This window comes from Malaclemys terrapin, chromosome 5, assembly GCF_027887155.1.
Source record: "Malaclemys terrapin pileata isolate rMalTer1 chromosome 5, rMalTer1.hap1, whole genome shotgun sequence".
Classification (NCBI taxonomy): Eukaryota; Metazoa; Chordata; order Testudines; family Emydidae; genus Malaclemys; species Malaclemys terrapin.
In genome coordinates, this window is record NC_071509.1 from 63,415,879 (window position 1) to 63,433,978 (window position 18,100).

General features: G+C 40.3%; 2 protein-coding genes and 1 pseudogene across 3 annotated transcripts in view; 2 read left to right on the top strand and 1 right to left on the bottom strand.

Moving 5' to 3' along the window:
* Positions 1–7,056: 7,056 nt before the first annotated feature.
* Positions 7,057–7,725, top strand: LOC128837565 (claudin-22-like). Its single transcript, XM_054028787.1, has one exon. The coding sequence runs from the start codon at positions 7,057–7,059 to the stop codon at positions 7,723–7,725; it is 669 nt and encodes a 222-aa protein (XP_053884762.1).
* A 1,524-nt stretch (positions 7,726–9,249) lies between these two features.
* LOC128838516 (claudin-22-like) lies at positions 9,250–9,839 on the top strand (annotated as a pseudogene).
* Positions 9,840–11,149: 1,310 nt separating this feature from the next.
* The window catches only part of WWC2 (WW and C2 domain containing 2), a 159,085-nt gene continuing 152,134 nt past the window's right edge, over positions 11,150–18,100 (bottom strand). For both annotated transcript variants that reach the window (XM_054030334.1, XM_054030335.1), the window contains 2 exons: positions 17,122–17,249; positions 11,150–14,013 (listed from right to left, as the gene is read on the bottom strand). In XM_054030334.1, coding sequence (XP_053886309.1) covers positions 13,947–14,013; positions 17,122–17,249 — 195 coding nt within the window. In that variant the 3' untranslated portion in view covers positions 11,150–13,946. The remainder of the gene's footprint in view (positions 14,014–17,121; positions 17,250–18,100) is intronic.

Below are 18,100 nucleotides of genomic sequence, written 5' to 3' on the forward strand. Positions count from 1 at the left end.
TGTGCAGCTCCAGACCATTCCTTAGCATATGCCAAAGGACTGTCCACCAGCTAAAACTTACAAGAATACATTGGTGCTTTGGCCATACCCTACCCTACTCCAGCCTCACACCATACACACAAACCACAGAAGATGGAGGCGGCACAGGAACCAATTACATTCATTTTATTCTGACTGAGAATTCCTCCAGGGGAGGGGGATTTTCAGATGGCCAGAGGCAGCCACTATCCATCCCTCTTTGTGCTGCCAAGCAATGCAAAGGGACCAGATTGGAGGAGAGAATGTGGTCCAACGTTATTTGTCTTGCTTCTATTCAATTCCGTGGCATTAAACGTAATTGCGTCTATCCCTTTCTCTTGTAACCTCCGTACACAACATGCTCGCATTTATTCCATGGTCTGCTAACTTTAACTGCATCCAAAACAATCCTACTTCTCAACACAGGGCACTTTACAAAACCTAAACAAATTATTTAGAAATGATACCGAAATGAAGTCACTTACTTTTTGGCCCTTTTTATTAATTCTCTCATCTAAATATCGAATGGATGTTTTATGAAAAAGTAGTGATCCTTGAACTGATTTCTGTATATGATTAAAAAGTAAACCACTGATAATGTTTTTGTTTTGAAAGGGGAAGAAAACAATCCATATAGCTTGCCCACCCTCCCCTCTCAGTATGGTCCCTAAATTCCATTTTCCATTCACTATCTTGACAAGGTCTGATAGAATATGTATTTATAATCAGGGATTCTTCCCCTCCCTCAATTTGTCAGGTCAGTGTTCAGATTGCATCAATTACTATGGACTACTGGCAGCTTTTGTGCACTCCCCATAGCTGCTATTCCAGCTTTATCTAAGGTTCAAACTAAGTTGATAATGTTTAAATAAAGAACATTTGGGAGGTGGGGAAACATAAAGAGTATTTTTAAAAGTAGTATTTCTCTAAGCACATTATTTCCCGCCAGGGCCGGCTCCAGGCACCAGCATTCCAAGCAGGTGCTTGGGGTGGCAATCTGCAAGAGGCGCATTCTGTGTGTTTTTGCCACCCCAAGCGGCGCGCTGAATTGCCGCCGCAGACGGCGGGGGCAGTCCGTGTGCCGTTAGGGCAGCATGTGCGTTTCCACAGTGGCGGCAATTCGGCAGCAGCTTCTATGTTCAGCTGCCCACGGCGGCAATTCAGCGGCTTCTGTCTTCCGGCTGAAGACAGAAGCTGCCGCCGAATTGCCGCCGCCGCGGAAACGCATGTGCCGCCCTAATGGCACACGGACAGCCCCCGCCATCCGCGGCGGCAATTCAGCGCGCTGCTTGGGGCGGCAAAAACAGTAGAGCCGGCCCTGTTTCCTGCTCTGTGTATGAAGTGTTCACAGGGGGAGACAATTCAATGCAGTGTACTGCACTCTAGTGAAACCCGCAAACACTTAATGGAAAGCACAGAAAAAGTCGAGTGATTAAGGAAAAAGTGAGGTGATGAAAACTTAAATCTTCAATATCTCCAGAAAACCAAGGAATGGTGGTTCTGCTTAGCACTGATTATAATGTACTTTCATCAAATTTCCCCTTGCAGTTTTTTCACAAGTAGGCCAGCGCTTGCCCTGAGGTTACTTCCTCACAAAGATTCCTTTATCTGGCACAAAATAAGATATTCACATAGGTTAGAGATGCACTGACCACTATTCAAAGAGTAAATAGCCTAGTCACTTCATGGAAATACCAGGAACACAGCTTACTCCTGCTATCAGAGTAGTAAAATTCACTACTTGGACTTAAGCTGAATATTTCTGTTGGATACACATCAGTTTTAGTTTTCAGGTTTTTCAGCAACCAACAGCTTCCTAATGGTCTTTGTAAGAAAATATATATATACGGTATATTGTGCTTTGCTACTAATGATACCAGCTCTGGCCATCAAGATTTCTAGGAGAAATCATGTAATTCTAAAACCTCTGAAGAAAAAATAAATCACATTAGAGTAAGATTCAGAATCCAGACTGAAATGGTTTTATAAGTAATGAGGGGAAAGTTAATGTATTTGTTTGAACAGGATGCTATGTAAAAAGACGAGTTTAAACCATCCCCCCTCTGCTTAAGACTTGTCACGCTGGAACGAATTGGAGACATCAGTTTGCAAACTGGATACATGGAGCTATTTAAAATGAATGATACGCTCTCAACATATTCTTTGACGTTATTTTTAAAATCAGAGGTTCCAGTCCTGTGTCAGGTGTTGTGCCCTTTCCAAGCACCGATGCCAATGGGAGTTAAAAGTGCAAAACACTCATTGGACCATGCAAGAATAAAATGGCAGTAGTAGCACCTCCTATAGAAAGAGCAGAATTTGGCCGATCTGTACACGGACACCAGCTGCTTAGTCTCAGGCACAGTGGATGCTCTCTCTAAGGCATCTGGTTCTGGGCACTGTCAGAGACGGGACACTGGACTCGAGAGACCACAGGTCTGAGCCAGTATGGCAATTCCTACTGTCCCTCTGTTGCAGGGAAGAATTCAGCAACAGTGTCATAGTGGAACAGTAACAAAATCATAGTAGGAAAGTCCCCCTGAGCTTTGCATTGAACAGGCCTTTCTTGCATTCAAAAATTCTCTTGCCAAAATCTCTCACACAACTTGAGTTCTCTTAGAAACCCCCAAGAACTCTGACGTGTTTATGTCAGGACACCATTCATTACAGAAGTGTGGTCTCAGTTATTTATTTTACTTTAAAATGAGCTGGTATAAAGAGACAGACAGTCCTAATCCCAAAGATCTGACAGTGTCAGTGGGGCTCCCGGGGTGGGGTGGGCAGTGATGGCACTCTTCCAAGTTCTGCCCACAGAATAAGCTCTCACCACAGGAGACAGGACTCACAATAAATTGTGCTGTTGCTGAAAATATGATCACACATGCTCTGTGGGCTCCTTGAGCTCATCTCCCCCTTACTGGGGTCCAGATACACCCATGGGTTCAGCTGGACTCCTTGTGCTTGACTGCCTTGTCAGCAAGGCTTGGATGCACAGGCGGCTGGTGAAAATATTCTCTGTGAGGTCGCCGGGCCGGGGGGGGGGGGGGGGGGGCGGAAGGAGAGCGGGAGGGAGGGGAGGAGAGATCACTGTGTATGTTATGACCTGGTGTGGAGAAAAGGAAGTTGGAGAGCGAGTCCACCATGCACTCACCCCAAAGCAGAGGCTCCTGACCTGCTGGGCTGGGCCTGGCTTCCCACTCCGGCTGGTAGCTCTTGCCATTTGCAGATTTGCTGTGGTGGGCTCCACCAGATTGGGGGGTGGCATCTACTAGCCATCTGACCACCCCAAGAAAACAAGGAGGGGGCGGGGAGAGGCAAGGGAAAATATCAACCCCACATAACACTCTAAAGTGAAGATGGGGTGCTGATGCCAAAGGGGATCCTATGGGGGGCTTCCTGGGTGAGCCATAGAGGACTGGAGCCATTGAAGAAGTGGGGGGTTGGTGCTGCCAGGAGTTGAGGGGAGGTTTTAAAAGATGGGTGTATTGGGGAATGGTGAGCAGAGGGCAGGGGAGGGCTTGGGGAAGGGTTTTGGCAGGGTGATTTATGGGGCATTTATTTGGGAGGTTGTGTGATGGGAGGGGTTTATTTGTGATGTGTATTTGTGTGATGGGAGTTGGTGTGGTGGAGAGTGGGATGGGTGGAGGGCTGTGGCAGAGGAAGTTTGGTGGCGTTGGGGTTTATTTGGGGAGGGGGAGAAGCTTGGGTGTGTTTATCTGGGGATGAAGTAGCAGGGGGCTAGATGGGTTTAAGCAGGGGCTGTGGGGGGGACGTAGGTGAGAGCTGTGGGTACGGCCGGTTGCGTGGTTATGGCAGGGAGGTTGGATAGGGGTGGTGGAAGGGCAGGGTTGAGGGTGGGGCTGGGAGCACAGGGAGCTGTGTCCTAGTTGCCACAACTGGCTCCCCTCCTCTTTAGCCCCTTCCCCCTCTTCTGTCCTCTATCTCACTCATCTCCCTCTCTGGCACCAGCCCCACTGAGAGGCACCACCGACAGAACTGGCTTGCTGGGTGCACTCAGGACAGACTCTGCCCCCAGCACAACACTGGGGCTCTGCAGACTTGTCTTGACGCTGGGCTCGGAGGACTCTCCCCACTTATCCTGCTGCTGGGCAGCCAGGTGGCACAGCACTGAGCTGATGCTGGTGCTGCTGGAGGCAGGGCTACATCTGCAGAGCAGGACTGCACATGCAGGTGGCAGGACCTGAGTCCCACTCTAGCCCTAGCCAACCACTGCCTATGTTTGTACATGCCACTGGGCTTCTTCACTTGTTTGTAGGGGCCCTCTTGCCCCTCTGGGCTCTGGTAGGCTCCTTCTTGATTGGAAGGGGTGGAGAAAAGTGGCAGCTTTCTCAAGTCCACCTAGAGGTGCCAAAATGAGTTGTCACTTACAGTAGATTGTGCAGATTTTCATAATATAGCTCTCCTTTCTTATGTGCTTTGATGAGAAATGAAAGAGTTAATACTTGAAGTGACAATGTAATTATCACTGGGTATTTGAGAGGTGGCAGAGGTTGCCTGAGCCTCAGCTCTGGTGGAATGGATCCTAATCTGTACAGGTGGGTCAAAATGGGTCACCCTGTAACAGGTCTTAATATAATCTGGGACCTATTGTGACAGTCTGGGTGGAGATTGGTTGGCCCTTCATTCTGTCAGTATGTGTTAGGGAACAGTTTTGGAGAATTCCTGAATGACTTTGTTCAGTCCAGATAGTAAGAAAGAAACTTGATAATATCCAAAAGTGTGAAATTTAGTCCTCCAAAGTGGAGTGAGGCTTGGGGAAGCATACAGCTAAATGGATCATCTGATTAGGATAACAATCAGAAATTAGTAACCTTAGATAAGGGCATCAAATCACTTGGTCCTTTTGGAATACTATATAAAGTAGCCCCACCATAAGGGTTTAAATCTCTCTTATCCTTCTGGCTAAGGTTATGGCCACTAAGAAGGCAATCTTCATAAATAAGTGGTACAAAGAGCAGACCACCAAAGGCTCAAAAGGAGGCTACATCAAACTTGTTAAAACAATACTGAGGTCCCAGAAGTGCAGGATCTCTGCTTCATGGGAAAACAAATCTAGCCACTGTTGGATGAGAACAGTCTGGCCTTCCCAATGGGGGACAGTGATCAGAGATAGTTGCCAGATGCACTCTAAGGGAGCTGATGGAGAAGGCCAAATACTTTAAAGTGAGCAGGTAGTCCAGGGATGGCAGCCATCAGTGCTTCCAAGAGAGACAGATGATTCCCCACTGCCCAGATAGAGAGCCTCTTCCATTTAGCAGCACAGGTAAGACTGGTGGAATCCTTTCTGTTGCAAGCTAGGATATATTGAACGACTAAAGATCAGGATCTATCACTGGATGTTAGCTAGCCAGCATCCAGGTTGCGAGGTGAGGGGGTCTGGGTGCAGGATTTGTCCCCTTCAATTGCAAGATGACATCTGGGAGCGTTGGGAGCATTGAGAGCGTATGTGAGGGCCGTGTTAATAGGTTTATGAGATCAGCAAACTAAAACTGTCTGGGCCATGCCATCATTTGAGCTGCAACCTGTTTGACCTTGAGAGAATTAGAGGGTAAGCATACATGAGTCCGGATACCCATGGGATCAGAAACACATCTGACTGGAAGTTGGAACTGGATCCTCCTCTGGAACAGAACCTATGGTGGTTGGACACAAACAGATCTAAACTCAGGCACCCCCAACCTGTGAAAGATGTCTTGCAGAATGGAGTCCGTGAGTGGTCCTTTGTGGTTGTCTGAGTATTAATGACTGAGATGGTACCCTAAGGTGTTCTATAGGCTACAAAGGCACAGGAGCCCATTGGTGTGACACTGATTGATGCACTTTTCCTCCAGGGGGATCACTTCCTGACACAGCAGCAATGAGCAAGTTCCTCCCGGTTTGTCGCTATAGTACATTGCCATGCTATGTCCATGAGCAGCTGTACTGTGGCACCTCAAAGAGCCAGGAGGAAAGCTATGCAGAACAGCCCTCAATCAGGATGAGAAAAAAAAATAGATTTCAGAGAAACACATACCAGGCCAAAAGCATGGTGGTTCCATGATTTCCGACTGACCATGCTTATTTAGGGCCTAATATGGGAAGGTGATGGGCATTTCCTACCGCCAGGAATAGGAAACAACCTCAGCACCCACTGACTTTAATTGGAGTTGAGCAAATACTCAGCACCTTGCAGGACTAGGCCCAGAGAGTACAAGGGACAACTTCAACTGATTTAGATTTGTCACAGCTGCATTGGCTTCAATTTACAACTGAAGATCTGCTCTGAATTCATTGTGATGGGTGGGAGTCTAGAATTTTAATGAATTGCTTTCTTTATGATACTTGGATTATTTTCTCACTTCTCCTTTGACCCTTAAATGGGTCAGTCATCAAAAAAAAAAAAAAAAAGCCCATTTTAGGAGAAACATAGAAAAAATGAAACATAAAAGGACCTTTTACAGAGAGTCTTCCCAGTGCTTGTGACATAGAAAAGGAGAGTGGAGGATAAGCCATTGTGTATGTTGAGGAAGTCTGAGAATAAAGATTATAGGAAAACAGTCCTACCTTTCTTTACAAGGCCTTGATTTAAATCCCTGAAATCTCAAATTTTGCTATTACAATGAAGTCCTGTTGCAGACAGAGCTGGCTTTTTATCACCACTTAAAATCTAATTAATCCGTATTGAAGCACAAAGATTTCTGTTGTATTTTAGGGTGAGGGGTCATAGAGCCTTCTTTGTTCATCCTCAGACTTGTAATCATCAGGCATTGGGATATAATTTTACCAAGCAAATTGGAAGGTAACAGATCAAATCTTTATCAGAAGGACTCTGCTAAACCATGAGTTAGGCTTTCGTCCTTTACATGAAACATTATATTCATGAAGAACAAAAAAGTGTTTCAGAGTTTTCAAAGGGTTAATATCTAAGCTTATATTCAGGGCACAAAGAACTAAGATCATCATAGCTCCGACCACCAGAAAAGATATCAGCTCTTATAGAGACATTCCTCCTAAAGCTTTTTGGACTGTGCTCTTCTAATGGCTTTAGTCTACAGAACTGTGATGCAATTAAGTGGCATTTTATTCTCTCTGTTGGGATGGGTTCTATCCTGTCTCACTACCTATTTACCTCAGTGGAAAAATCTCAATTTAGAATTAAATGAATTGGAGATCTGGACCATGGGACTCTGGCAAGCTTGTGTTGTCCAAGAGGAAGGGGGAATGCAATGTAAGGATTTTGATTCTTTCTTAGCTTTGCCTCCAGAGCTTAGGATTTCTAGGATTTTGATGTTTGTTTCAAATGGATTAGGACTTTTGGGCCTCGTGCTTTCAGGTTTTGGGTTGGACTGTTTGAAGATCGGTGAAAGACAACAGGAACTAAAGAAACGGCTATTACTGCTTGGAGGAACACTCTTCTGGATATCAGGAATTACAGCCATAGTCCCAGTTTCTTGGGTTGCTCACACTACAGTCCAGGAATTTTGGGATGAGAATATCCCAGATATTGTTCCCAGGTGGGATTTTGGGGAAGCACTATTTGTTGGCTGGTTTGCTGGATTTTGTCTTATACTAGGAGGGTCACTACTTAATTGCACTGTCTGTTCAACTGAAGTCCATCCATCCTCAGTCCATTACACAGTAGCAGAAATGCAAGATCACTGTCAACACTTGGAAACTGAAAATAGTCCTGAAAATCTAGGAGTTTAAGTAGTACAGAAAGTCGTCTCTTTCTTTTCAAACTTGAGCGCAAGGCAGAAGTTTGTTCCAATAATGATTCAAAGGACTCTTTGTTACTTAGCTGATTCACTAAAGTTGTGTGTCTAATTCTTTCTTCTTGTAATTGTTATTTCAAAGTAGTGTTGTCGCCCCGGGGGTAGGGGGGGGGGCGCAAAACCGTTAAACCTTTTGTTTCACAGCAGGACATTAAAGCTATCATTACTGCAGAGAAGAACCACTACTTTGTTTTGCTATTAAAGCTGAACTGTAGACCCCCAAAATATATAAGGTTGCTCTCTTATATGTTGGTTAAGAGCCAAAAATGTAAGTTTCCTTTTCATATGAAACCAGTTAAGTGGAATTCAAAGGCTTTTGACTCCTTATGGCACAGCCATCCACCTATCTGATCCAGTAACATTTTCATGATCTAGAGTATTTTCATCTCTAAAAATAGCCTAAAAATACTTGTATTCTGGGTATAGACTTTTGCTACAGAGAGAAGGAGATCTCCATGTAGGAACTGTGTTTCTTTATCCAGGAAAATTGTGAATTCCCCAAACCCTAAAAAGACTTGCAGAGAACTAGATTTATTTAAAGCACGTTTAGTTTCTTAAAAATGCTATATGTACTTCATCAGCATCACAGGCCACTGTCCCAAAATAGCTAGTCATTTGTTATACCAACCTAATACGGGAAACGAAGACAAAAGTTAACCTGGATGTTCTGGCACCTGCATATTTCATATACAAAGAAAAAAATTAAAGAGCCAGGAGTGGTTGAAAAATACCTAGTTAAAAGAGTTAATCTGCTCATAAGCATTTGCTATTTTATAGAGTATAGGAATTGAGTTTTTAATAATGAACACTTGATCTGCATTCAATGAAAGATTTCTGTTAAACTTTTCTCATATGTAGCAGCAGTTCTTGTACATGTAAATAGTTTGATTTTAAACAAATATACTTCTTAAAACTTGAGAAATACTGCATTTATTTTACTATATGCAGACAACCTTATTTGTTAAAATATATAACGTTTGCATGGGCTTATCCAAATACACGGAATGTGAATTATTCAGTTTATGAATGATCATCCTAAATAATGAGTTAATTAAAAATACCCAGAACTATTAAAAACTACTTAATGAAAAGGGTTGGAGTATTGTTACCCAAATAGTAACAATCACTATTAATTAATAGGTCACTATTATTTAGCGTATGCTTTTCTGTTAAAAGACAAGCTATTTTCTGCAAAGCAAAACCAATGGAATATGAGCCCAGTTGCAGCCACATCTTTGAATTACTGATTTATCACGTTATTTCTCTATACTCAAAACAAATCCACATGGAACCAGAAAAAACTAGATCTGTCAAGGTCCTTTTATGAAATAGCATATAAAAGAGGGGGAAATATTTCACAGTTTACAAAGTTTATGTTTAGTGCAACAAGCACTAAACAGAAAATGTATCTGTAGTGGTTGGTAAGATATTCCTAAAGCATTTGGACTCTATTATTAAAATGGATTTAGCCCACATAAGTAGGATGCAATTAGCTGGAATTTTATTATTTTTTGTGAGGATAAGTTTTAACTGGTGCTTATGTCAGACTGGAAAAATCTCAATTTGGATTTAACTGACCATGGGACTCTGGCAAACCTGTACTGTTCAAGACGAATCAAGAGGAACACAGTGCAAGGATTTTGATTCTTTATTAGCTTTGCCTGCAGAGTTCAGGATTTTAGTGTCTACGTCAAATGGGCTTGGATTGAGTCTTCTGATCTCTAGTTTTTGGACTGCCTGAAAATGGGAGCTTCACAACATGAACTAAAGAAATGACTGTTTATTGCATAAAGGAATACTTTTACGGATATCTGGAATTTGAATCTTGCCCCCAGTTTCTTGTGTTACCCATGTTATAACACAGACATTTTGGAATGAGGCTATCCTGGAGATTGTCCCAGATGGGAATTTGGGGATGCACTATTTTCTGGCTGGTTTGGTAGATTCTTGTGATGCAAGGAGTCATTACTTATATGCACAGCTTGTTCAACTAAAGATCACAAATTGTCAGTTCGTTATGCAGTGGCAGAAATTCAAGATACCTATTAACATTTGTAAATTGGAAATATAGACCTGAACATTTAAGAGACTTTAAGAAGGGCAGATATCAGTTTCCTTTAAGACTCTACTAGAAGAATCAAACTTTTCAGTTCAGGATTTGTAGGTTTATCTGACACAGATGAACCACCCCACCTACAAGGTGTTAGATTTTTTTTAAACTTTATTATTCCCTTTAATCACCAAGTTTGAAAACTGCATCCTTCCTGCAAGTCTGGTAAACCATTTTCATGTTCAGTGTGGAGAGAAAAAACAACTGAAACTTAACAGTGACTAGAATAATTACTTTGATTGTATCTGCCTATATGATAATACAGTTTATGACTGTGCAGATCTGGTAAATAAGATACAAAATCATAATATATGGATGTTTAGTTTAAAAAGTTACCACACATTTTCATGTGTTGATCAATGTATCTGTCATATAAAAATAACTTACTATGGATCTAAAGTATGAGTTTTGGATTTCCTATTACGGAATATAGGCCTGATTCTATTACATTAAATGGAAAAAACTCCCAGTGACTTAATTTACCTAATTAAGCAAGCATTTTTCTTTGACTTACGTATTTCCAACACTTAAGCAGCCTAAATATTTTGCATTGGTGGATTTGCTGTGACAAGAAGGTAAGAAAGTTCTAGGTGTCCATTAAAAATGTTTATGCAAGACCTAGTAGGGTAGATCCTCAGGTGGTGCAAGTAGTCATAGCTCCATTGTCTTCAGCAGAGCTATGGCCATTTACACCATCTGAGGCTCTACCTCAGTCTCTCTGTTCTCTTATGTGCTGGGGTGACAGAGAGCAGAGGAGGGAGGTTAATGTGGTAGAAGTGGAGTCCAGCGTTCCAAGCCTATCTTATGTCACATGTAAATATATTTTTGGTACTATCAATTTATATAGACCTCAATTTTCTCTATCACAAAAGCACCACATGCATTGGCACAAACGGTAGCTCATAAAAGCCTCAGGCCTAGAATATATTCCAGGACAATACTGAGCTGAGTTGCCCACATGTGGAAGTTTGCACTTTGGATGGTTGTGGTCATAGCTATTATACACCATTTTGATGAGCAGTGAACCTACTTGGACATTAACAATGGAGTTTAAGGGAAAAATGATGAGAGCACTTTCATCAGCATGATATGCCACAATCCTAAGGATTAGCAGTGATTGATAGTAACACTGCAGTGATTTTCTGAAGTTAACAAAAATGGTAAGTGAACATCTGCTTTTGCAAAGAGCTCAGAGACAGCCCAGAAATCAAAGAATTCACTAAAATTAAACACTAATCTACAAAACAGCTTTGTTAACATTTTTTATTTTTTTCAAATCACTGAAAAACATTGAAAGTGCAGAGACGAAAGTTAATCTATGTGATGTATTTGCATACTTTTACAGACAAAATTAGAACAGAAACACATTCGGAATATAACCTGATTAAATATTTAGTTCAGTCCTGAGCATTCGATACTTAATACAGTATAAACATAGCAATAGTAAAAAAGATTTTAAAATTACTTGATTTGTATCCTATAACAATTTCTGCTGAACTTTGTTCATTTGGCTAAACAATAATATTGTTTTGTACCTGTAATACTTAATTTTGATATACACAATTGCAATTACATACTGATAACTGAAACATGAGAACTAATTACTATATTCGTTAGCCCCTGTGCAGCGTAAACTCTACTTCTTTAAGAGTAATATTTATAAATTTGAACTTTATGGTTTGTTCATATCCACTTTTAGTTCAGTCTATTGAATGTTTCAGCAGTATGAATAACTTGAATTAGTAAAAACAAAAACAAAACCCCCAGAATTGTTAAAATCTGCCTATAAATAAGTTGGTAACACTATTAATGATTTGGAAAGTGAGGAGAAAGAGCTTATACATTTAAGTCTGTCTCATTTTAAAAATGAGAAAATTTTGCAAACTAAAGCCATGAGAACTTTACAGTCTTGACCACACCCAATCAGAATTTATTTTTTTATACTCCTCTGAATGTCATTCAACATATAAACAAACAGCAGCTAGTCTGGCAAGAATTTAGAAAGCTGTAAATATTTCCCACAATAGTTTAACGTCAAACATTTTAAATGGCCAGAACTGAACTATATTTAACAGAACATAAATAAGACTGTAAATAAATAAAAAAATAAATCATACGGTACAATTCTACACATCCTACAAACATTTTATATAATCAAACTGAGAAGCTGAAACAGTCAACCTTCATTTCACCTCTACATTAAATGTCAAACTTTTGTTTTTAAAATTTGATCTCACAAGCATGAATCATATCTTCTTGTTTCTAGTAGTCTTAAAAAAAAGAAAAAAAAATAAGAGAGAGAGAACAGCAATAAATGGATATCCATGAAGAATTATGCTCAGTCAGTTGGCCTGACTGGCACTTGTTCAAAACTGTGTGGCATCCAGTTATACATTTAAAGGATTTGAAATAATAAATGTATTTGTGTAGCACAAGAAAATCCTTGATGTGTTTAACAAAAGATTCTAGGCACAGAATTTTCTTACCTTGAACTTAGAAGACATTTGCAAACATATTGTAGCTATGTTCTCTTCATCTTTCAACAAGACTAATTACTTTCTGGAAAAGTGAAGTACTATGTATAGGTGGCTTGTCAATATAATCTGTAGGTTAAGGACAAAGATTCTATCCACAGAATTAAAAAAAACAACAACTTTGAATTTAACATTTTTTTCAAAAATCTTCAGAGATTATGTACTGTAGATACAAGTTTAGTTACATCGTTTTGGCGATAAGATCAACCACAAAGTTTTGTTTTACCAAACAGTGTGTTGTAGATGCTTTATTCCACATCTGATGCAGTAGCATGCTTCCCCAGGGACTATGACAAGCACACCCACATTTTGTAACAAAAAGGTCTGGTCAGATAAGCTAAAATTCTATTTTGATAGACATCTTGTTCACATTTACTCCTTAAGCTTGTTCAACTTGAACCATCATTATTCTGAAAAACAGCTTGTGTTTTATTTACTTTAAAAAAAATAATGAGAACTGTAGTACATATCCTACTGAAATATTTGGTTTTCTAGATCACAGACTTTTCCAGTATGGATTTCTCTACCAACAATACTTCTGGTACTTGAGTCAGTGGATTCATTATGAATTTGATGGGTAGTTTTTCCTCTTCTGACAACAGCACAGATTTAATTTTTCATGAACCTGATCTTGTTTACTTTTGTCAACAAGCAGTATGTAAAAAACATTTAGGTCAAAAGGTTACATTTAAATGTAAGATTTTACAGCGCAGTGGTAGGACTACTCATATATAAACACCTTGATGTGAATTTGATTCAGCTTCAGTTTCAGAAAGCAGCTGCCCTTTTGGTAGTTTCACTATAAGAGGTTTTAGGGTTACTGGTCTACCCTTCCCTTCCCCCACCCCACCTTGCAGATGCAAAGTACTGTACAGTGCAGCCCAAAGTACTGTACATTCACAAAATGATATTCCTGCACTCAGTATTCCATGTTCTTTCTTCATAGAAATAAAAAGGACAATCAAGAAATCGTTTTCAGAAACAAAATCCCAATGTAGGTGACGGAAATCTAAACAGCACCTGTTACGAGGCAGCCTTGCTGTTTTGGAAAGGAGCTTGCATTCATGGTTAATTTCAAACTATAAAAGTCACACTTGTACAAAAATATTGCATGGCATAACAGCCATCTTCACAGTCTGCTCACGTGAAAATAGTGAAAAGATAAACAATCTTCTGTTGAACGTAATATTTCTCAACACAGTGCGGTTCAACAGGATACACACTTTCCTTTGTTCCATCTTTACAAAATAAGAGCACACATGCGATACATACAAACTGTACAAAATTAGCATCGGTGTACCAGAATTGTTCTACTTTGGTTTTCTGGTAGTTGTGGTTTGTTTGTTTTTTTGCGCCTTTTAACATACAAGAACTCAGTTCGCTGTATTTTACAAATGAACATCTTTATAGTTGGATGTAAAATAGAAGATCTTTAAAAGCAGGAGGCTACAACTACAAAACGTTCATCTAAAAAGATGAGCAAGTGGAAAAATACTTCAATGAAAAATGTAATTATACATCATCAGCTGGTAGGGATGGTATGTTGATCTTTGCTCTTGTGAAGTAAGCTATCTTCTCCCTAGAATTAGAAAATAAGTTTAAGGAAATCTTTAAAGTGATTAGCAGCTAAAATATCACAAGAACTCCAACAGCTTCAGTATATGATGAATAACGTAAGAGAACAGCTCTTTAAAGTATCGGTTTTATGCAAAAATTTCAAGTACAAATAATTTATTCTATTGACTAAAATCCTTAGGGTCAGTGCTTTCAAGCTATCCAATGAATATGCTTGCAGAGAATGCTGTTGCCAGAGAAGTCTGGAATGAAGGGCCTATATTATGCAGATTTATCAAAATAGAGAGAAGCTCCAGTGGGAAGAAAAAATGAAGCTTCTCAATACAGCAGTGGCAGCAACAAAAACTCGTAATCATAACAGTGAGATCATGGTAACCATATATCCTAATATGGCATTAAAAGGGGAATAATCACTGCTAAAAAAGCATTTGACATCTGATCCAGACTTTCAGAAAGAAAATGAGCGGAAGGGAAAAACAGGGCAGGAATAACAAGCGGCATGAATACCCTCAAAAAGAGGTTGATAGAATTGTCACTATATGTTCCAGTCGCTTCTCCAGACCTATTATCACCTCAGCCTTATCTGGATTGCGCTTCAGTTAGCTAACTAGCTCTCATGCATGTGCCAGTCTCATCCAGACACTGAACACGCTTTCAACAGTAATGTATGGCTTATATGGGAAAGATACAGAACTCGATGTCATCAGCATACAGAAAGTACCTCCCCATTAGCCCTCTCGGTAGCCCAGTGGACACGATGAAAGAGACAGGGACAAAACAGAACCTTGAACTCCACAAGACATTGCCCCTAGGGGATAAAGAGCCACACAACTCTTTGCGAGTATTCGGCAAAGGAAGGAACGGTGGCACCAAAGAGCAGCTACGCCTACTCTTGCTACAGTTTACACCAAATCTGTAACATTTCATAGTGAACAGTATTGAAAACAGCAGATTTATCAGCACAGGCACCAGGATCTTCACACGTCAGTGTGAGATCATCCACCATTACTACCAATGCCAGTCCAAACCCAAGTTTGTACCAAATTGAAAAGTTTCAAGCAGATCTGGAGCATCTAGATACTCATAACTGTCTCTATCACCTTAACCAAAAATGGGAGACTAGACAGCAGGTGGCATTTAACCACATTGCCAACGTTACATATTGGTTTCTTGAGCAAAGGTTGCACAACAGCTCCCTGAACAGATACCACCTATATGTCCAGTCTGAAGAAGGTGGTCAACAATCTCCACTAGCAATGGACCTACTACTCTTCTGCTGACCTTTACCTGCCAAGAATGAAGTGAATTAAAAAGGACAGCAAAACACCTCTAATAGCTCTCATTGAATTAGATTGAACTTGACTCCTGATCACAGTAGTAGCCTCCCATTCACAGTAGCAGGCAGCCAAGCCCAGATCTGCTCAGTTTTATTCACAACATATCCCTCATAACTGGAAGAACTTTACCAACTACCCCGTGAAGGCAGCTCTGATCAACAAGCTATCTGTCACCCAAACCTAATCTACTGATTGAGATGTTTTGGATTATATCGCAGAGGCAAAGAATCTTTACTTTGCCTCCCACATAACCATGGCATAAGAATTTAAAGACTCTTTATGATTCAAACTCTCAACATCAGCCCCAGATTTCCATCACTGGAGACTTTGCTGTCATCATTCTCACTTCACCCATGAAAGGTTATCTGTTGACCAAGGCAATCCATGAGGGCAAAGCCAGATAAGATGGTGTATAGGACACGCTGTATAGATCATGGATGATAAATGTTTACAATATTCTACCAACTCCTCAATAGTGATCTTTCACAGGAACATCTTCCCACAGAGCCTCCTAGAGGTGCTCTACTTTCATTAGTCTTTGAGTGGGGACCATTAAAACAGGTCCATCCCCTGACAGGACTGGTGCGCCCTAAACTCAAACTGTAGGGGGCTATTTTTCCAGTACACTGATCCTGGGTTCCAACTGCCTAAGCTTGAGCTCCAGTTCAAAACACTAGATCAAGAGTGCAACTATGTGAACTGAGCCAGTAGCTACCAGTTCACATAGTTACATGGCCATCAGGAACTTCAGAGATGATACCAAGATTTTATCATCCCGATGGATGTTAAAGTCATCGTGTAACTATCAGCCTCAATTCCTCCAACAACACTATGTTTAGGAGCTTCCATAGTTCATGCCAACATCTGGGAGAGCAATGGGTTGATAAGCACCCAAAAACTAGTGCCAAATTATCTCCATTCCAAGACTCACACACAAAATAAAGACAATATATTTTATCCAATTCTGCAGTGAGTGACTGCTGTATTCTGAGTTGGAGGAAAACAGCATGGCCATACTACCTCCCTGCTCATTCTCCTTAGGTTGAATCTGTACTGAATAGCTGGCTGCTGCATCAAAATGGATCCATCAGTGTCATCCTACCAGCTTTTGGTGATGCAAGCAAGTTCAGGTACTTCATCCTTAAGTCACCACAGGTGACAGTATTAACCACCAATCTTACATTTAATAGCATGAGCCTAAGGCTAGAACCACAACCTCTTAAGAGTTAATTACAGGCAAAACCAACAGAAATGAAATTTACAAGATTTCATTTCTGGTTTATGCTGAACAAACCCCATAAACAATCTCTATCTTTCTTGGTTCTCCCTGCTGGCTGTCAAAAGGGACTGGAGGGAGCCAAAGCCTCATGGCCAGCCATCCAGTTGTGGTGTCAGTTATGAGGATTTCCTGGTCAAATGCATATTGCCTTAACACTCACTATTATGTGTTCTAGATTGATTGGCATCAGGGAGATTTACTAAAATTATGCCAAAGAATCTCTGTTACTTGAAATTCTGCTCTTTCTCCCCCAACTCTGTTATTTAGTCTCTGAAATCACTAAACTGTTACACATCAGAACCCTAGATTAAAAGAAGATTTAGGTTTTAACTAATACAGCATTGGCATATTGGCTTACACTCATTAATAATTCATGTTGCAACACTGCAGCAAATTGACCAATTCTAAATAAAAGGACATTCTTAAAATGAGAGCTTACACTGACTAACTTTACAGGTTTAGAAGAGCCAGGAAACCAACCGGAACATGCTTGTACCTGAACGACTGCACTTGCAGTGGCACTTTCTGGCTCTGTTCCCGTAACCGACATACATCCTTGGAAGCTTTTCTCATCAATTTTTCAGCACTTAAACCCTGTTTCTGTTCCTCCTTTGATTGTTCAGCCTGTAGAGGGGGAAAAAATTACAACATCCAGCAACTGACAATTTCAAAGAGGCTGTAGGAGGAAGAATGTGGAGTTAAACTCATCAGGCAAAATCTCTTTATACAAGGGAGTTAATGGAACATAGCACAAAGTTACTGACATCTCAAGTAGAAGTGATGAGTATCGCTTCAATAGGGAGCTGGGCATTAATTTAGAAAAGGAAAGAATGCACCACCACCTCCACTAGCTAGATGCCTGAGGTGAGATAAATTATTTCCTGGGTTTATAACTGACTAGGGCCATGCCAGTTTGAACAATACCAGTCACTGCCTGGCCAAGTGTTTAGTTACAAAAGAACTAGAAAGAGAAGGTGCCTTCCTCATATTTAAAATATTTCTGCCCATTTATACTTCTCTACAATGCTCATCTTACCAGCTTCTTAAAAAGAGACTGGCTTGTGACTAGAGCTTAGCCCCTCTAATGTTAACAATTTTAGATCTATTACTTACAAATGACCATTTGTTTTAGTATTGCTAAGGAAAATACGAGGGCTGTCGATTAATCATAGTTAACTCACACGAGTAATCAAAAAATTAATCGCTATTAATCACTGTTTTAATCATACCGATAAACAATATTAAATATTTTGGATTTTTTTCTACATTTTCATATATACTGTAGTCTGTGTTGTAACTGAAATCAAAGTGTACATTTTTTTATTATAAATATTTGGCACTGTAAAAATTATAAACAAAAGAAATAGTATTTTTCAATTCACCTCCTACAAGTACTGTAGTGCAATTGCTTTGTCATGAAAGTGCAACTTACAAATATAGATTTTTTTTTGTTACATAACTGCACTCAAAAACAA